At 32.0% G+C, this 5,244-nt stretch overlaps 1 protein-coding gene across 1 annotated transcript; it reads left to right on the top strand.

Annotated features, from left to right (window-relative positions):
- Positions 1-2,108: 2,108 nt before the first annotated feature.
- LOC106780640 (amino acid transporter AVT1H-like) lies at positions 2,109-4,625 on the top strand. Its single transcript, XM_014668940.2, has 3 exons — positions 2,109-2,508; positions 3,049-3,632; positions 3,729-4,625. The coding sequence occupies exons 1-3, from the start codon at positions 2,232-2,234 to the stop codon at positions 4,266-4,268; spliced, it is 1,401 nt and encodes a 466-aa protein (XP_014524426.1). The 5' UTR covers positions 2,109-2,231; the 3' UTR covers positions 4,269-4,625.
- Positions 4,626-5,244: the final 619 nt, after the last annotated feature.

Genomic DNA, 5,244 nt, shown 5'->3' with positions numbered 1-5,244 from the left:
TTCGTTCTCACATCACAAGTTGCTGGGAAACGGTAATATTTAACTTTAACAAATTTTGATTTTTCCCAAATTTAGAATTCATATACACTAATTAATATGAATTGTCTTGTGCAGAAATTCAAGACTACTACACCAGTTTCTGAGAAGCCACTATTATTCATGAGGAACGCTGCTGCAAAGTATATAGTTATATTATATAATAGATCTTAGTTACTAGATTTAAACATTGCATTTGATTAGATTGTATTTTATTAGACTTAATGTACTTTATTTGATGTTAAAATACATTTCAACATGTGTTTGTTCTGTTGAAAATGAATTTGAACGTGTATTTGATATGCAGGTCTGTTTTTGTGGTAGTGGATATCACAAAAACAGACCTGCAATTTTAAAAAACTGTAGGGGAATCACAACTACGGCATATAGTGTTCATTTTTTTTTAAATGGACCTTTGGCCGCGGTTAGTGCAAGAACCGCGGCATATTCTTGGGTCTTTTACCGCGGTTCTAACCGCGGCATATATTAGAACAATTTTATTTTTTTTAAAAAAGGGGGGTTTAGGCAGCGGTTCCTTGTACAACTGCGCTTGTAATCGCGGCCTAAAGTCTTTGACTTACTACCGCGGCTGATCGCGACATATAGTGAAAAATAACCGCGGCAAAAGCCCCTGGCTGCACTAGTGCACCACGGGCACTTAGTAAGCCAACCCAATCCGGCTCATTTATTAGCGAGCTAGAAAAATTTGAACCCAGTCCGACCCACCACGGGTTGGTGGATAAACGGGTTGGCTCACTGACGCACTTAATTATAATTTTCTTAAGAAAAATAATTACAAACTTTCTATAATTCAAATCTAAACAAATTTTACTCCCAAATTTCATATCCAACATGGGTGTTTAATTAATTTTGAAAATAGGAAACTTAAATAATTTTTTCAAGCAAAAAAAAAGTAATAAATATCTTTTTATAAAATTAAAATTAAATTTTAATAAAATAAAATTAGGTAAGTGGGTTGGTGGGCCAACCCGGCCCACCACGGGTTCAACCCGCATGAGTCGGATTGAAATTTGACCGCATAAAAAAATATAATTTTTTCAAACCCAACCCGACTCAAACCAATGGTGAAACGAGTTGACCCATAGGTTGTGACCCATTTTGATAGCTTTATGAAAATCTGTACTTAAAATTTGATTCTCCTTTAATTAGAGATTTCGAAATGTGATGTTTTTCCTTTCGAATTTCCATCTACGATATAGTGTTTTTGATAGTTTTTCTTAATTATATTATTTGTAAATGTTTATTATATTATTTCTAAATATTTAATTAGGTAATTCATATGAATTAATTTAATCTATGAAAAGAATAAATTTATTTAAAATTGACAAATTTATTTAAAAATGATATGAAAAATTTAAAATATTTTTTAGATAGTGTTAAGTATTATTAATTCATTAAAATAATTTAAAATAAATATTAAATATTTACAAACAAAATTATTTAATTCATTCAAATATTTATATATTTATAAAATGTTAATACTTTATTAAAAAATAACTATATATCTTAAAATTATAAAAATAAGATATTTTAATGAAGATGGAAAATACTGAGTCAAATAATCTGGTCAAAAGATTCTTCTGTTTTCTATTAAAAATTAAGTATGTCTTAACGGAGGACATTACAAATATTTTAGAAAATTTTGGAATTGTAGGATGAAAAATAGGACGAAACATTTGGAGTTACAGGATGAAATACCTGCGTAAAAGCTTTAATTCTCAAATTACTCCCCACTAAAAATATAATAAAAATTCATACATACATGTCCTTATTTTAATATTTTTCAAATTGGATAAGAAAAGATATTTTCAAATTCGGAAATCACTTCTGAAATATCCATTACTAACAATAAAAAATCATTTTCAGAACAAATATTTTCAAACCAGAAATAGCTTTCGAATCCAGAACATTCTGGAATATAAAAAAACTTCCAGAATATATATCTTCTCTTTCCGGATTACATTTTCTGGAAGTAACTTTCAAATAAATTCAATAAATAATAGGGTGAATGTTCAATAAATAATAGGGTGAAAATTCAATAAATAAATAGGGCGCAGGAAGAAAATGATAAGGTGCAGGAAGCTACACCCAACTTTGAGAGGCTTGATTGAAGCGTTTTAATTGGTGAATGTTTATACATCAATTTTCGATATATTCTAAGTTTTTGAATTAGCATGATGTTGAAATCCTTATGGAAAAGCCTGATAAGCCTTCAAGATAAGTGTGTGAAGAAGCAAAAGAGTGAAGTTGATGGAAGTGTGTCAGTGCATGGTGAAGAAGACTTGGTCGTTTTGCCTGTGCAGTGTTGCAACTGTTGCATAGAAGAAACCAAACAATGCAATTGTGACCATACTCATGCAGCAGAAGACGCAAATGTCCACGCTCAGCGTCATGCTAACTCCAACAGTTCCTTTACTCATGCTGTCATCAACATGGTGGGGATGCTCATAGGTAAAATTTCCATATATACTGCTTCATTTTCTCATTTTCACTCCCAATATGTAAAATCAAGTTATAAATATTTATTTTAAAGTTAATAGAATACATTAAAGTGCTTAATTCTATATACTTTATTTCTTTAAAATGCATCTCTGAGTTTTTCACACATCTATGATTGAGTTTTCAATTTTTTTATCAGACTTCATTTTCCTTAGCAAGTTTACTTTGAAGGGTAACCATGATGCATAAAATTATTCTCTTCATTTACTTTTTTCCAACTTCACTAGAAGAATAATGAAACATATATTCTCAAATCACCATTTCTGTCTCTAAATCCAACTGGCATGTTGAAAAATGGACATAACAACCAACCAATTAAGAACAAGTTAATGTTTAATGACAAAAGCACAATCAACACTGTAAACTTACCCATCAAGCAACTGATCATTTGCCAACCTATGCTGGTTTAAGTGACAGAATTTGAATCCTTCCTAAAAAGAACTCAATATTTTTTAGCAGAAAAGTGACTGCAAAGTTTTTAATATCTTTCAGGTTTGGGGCAACTATCAACTCCATATGCAGTGGTAAGTGGAGGGTGGGTGTCTGCATTCTTGCTTGTAGGACTAGGTGTAATGTGTGCTTACAGTTCTCACATACTTGGAACATGCCTCAGAAAGAATCCAAAGTTAAGAAGCTTTGTGGATATTGTGAAACATGCATTTGAATCAAAAGGAAGGTTGGTGGCTGCAACAATCATCTACATGGAAATCTTCATGTCCCTTGTTTCCTACACCATCTCATTACATGATAATTTGAACAAAGTCTTTCTGGGGACAAATCTCAAGCACCACTTCCCCAAATTCTCTTCATCTCAGTTCCTAACAGTGGTGGCAGTTCTCAGAGACCTCTCTTCCATATCTTTCCTTTCAACACTTGGTATTCTCATGTCTCTCCTCATTTTTCTCTGTGTAGCTGCCACTGCACTTTTAGGACATGTCCGAAACAATCATGCCATACCTGTCCTCCAACTCCATAATATTCCATCAGTATCTGGCCTTTACGTCTTTGGCTATGGAGGACACATTGTTTTCCCCGAATTATACACATCCATGAAAGACCCTTCAAAATTTACCAAGGTAGCTAAACACATGAAAGTTTATATGTTTATTTGCTTGAGCAGAACTTTTGAGTTTTGATCATATATATGATGTTTTGTTTGAAAATTTCAACAGGTTTCTATTATGAGCTTCGCAGTGGTTACGNCAATTTACACGACACTGGGGTTCATGGGTGCGAGGATGTTTGGTAAGGATGTAAAGTCTCAAATAACTCTGAGCATGCCAGCAGAGAGCATTGTGACAAAGGTTGCTCTGTGGGCAACCGTGGTGGCACCAATGACCAAATACGCGCTTGAATTCACACCATTGGCAATTCAACTAGAACATGCTCTTCCAAGCACCATGAGTGNCAGAAGCAAGATGATTATTAGGGGTTCCGTGGGTTCANTTTCACTTTTGGTCATACTAACCCTTGCTCTGTCGGTTCCATATTTTGAACATGTACTAAGTNTCACTGGTTCCCTTGTCAGTGTTGCCGTTTGTTTGATTCTGCCATGTTCTTTCTACTTGAAGACATGTTGGGGTCAAATATCAAACCTTGTCTTGCTCCTTAACCTCTTTCTCATCACATTTGGCTTTCTTCTTGCTCTCATGGACACCATTTCCTCCTCAAAGTTGCTACTCAAAAGTTTTCAATTGCATCACTCAAGTTAATTGGAGTGATTATTATACATATATATATATATGTACTGATAGACCAGTCTATGGTTGCGATTTCTTGCTTAATGAAAAATAGTTAATGATATGAATTGTGTTATAGTTAAAATTGCATAATAGTGGAACTACCTTATAAAAAGGTATCCAAACATAGGTTGACATAATTAATATATACAAACTTGTAAAGATTACGAAAATTATGCTGATAACATGAAAGGCTTGTAAAAATTATAGGTAAAATGAGTGTGTTTTACTTATAAGTTGAACTTATATGTTTTCTTTGATGTCTTAGTTTGTCTTTACCTTCTATTATAATAATCTCAAGAATCAAATTCATTGCACCGTACTTATTACACTATTTTATCTTATTTATAAAGCAAAACTCTCTCTACCAAATGCTTTAAAGAAATTGAATAAAAAAACGTTCATGAATAAAGAAAATTGTAGTTGTGTCATNTTGATTGAAAAATGATAATAAATAAAAAGTTATTGTGAAGTTTGGAAGAGTTCTGAAAAGAAATGGATGTAATCTCGTGTGTTATTATGAGATGCTTATAAAATGTCGGCGCATATTAATCTGAAATTATTGAAGTCATTCCGGTAACATGCTTCCCAACTTTTGAGCATTATAATATCAAATACTTTTTAACATCATTTTTAACTAATTAACATTTAAATGGCTATAAATCTTATTTTACTCAGGATTGTCAACTAAAACAACAAATTTCGTTCAAGATAAGAAAAATATCTCAAATCCCCCCTCTTCATACCTAATCCCATTTCTGATAAATCTTTCAAAACTTATCATAATTTTATTATTTTTATATTTCAATAAAGTTTTAAACCTATTTTTCTTATTTTATAAACACTTACATATTTATATAGAAAATGGTAATTACAGGTGTGGAAAAAGAATGACAGAATGATGATAATGGGTTAGTTTTAAAATAGAGGGAAGGGAACAATTGATTCT

The sequence above is a fragment of the Vigna radiata genome, chromosome 2 (assembly GCF_000741045.1).
Source record: "Vigna radiata var. radiata cultivar VC1973A chromosome 2, Vradiata_ver6, whole genome shotgun sequence".
In the NCBI taxonomy this organism is placed as follows: Eukaryota; Viridiplantae; Streptophyta; class Magnoliopsida; order Fabales; family Fabaceae; genus Vigna; species Vigna radiata.
The sequence above is the reverse complement of the archived record's forward strand: the minus strand, read 5'-3'. Positions and strand labels throughout refer to the sequence as shown.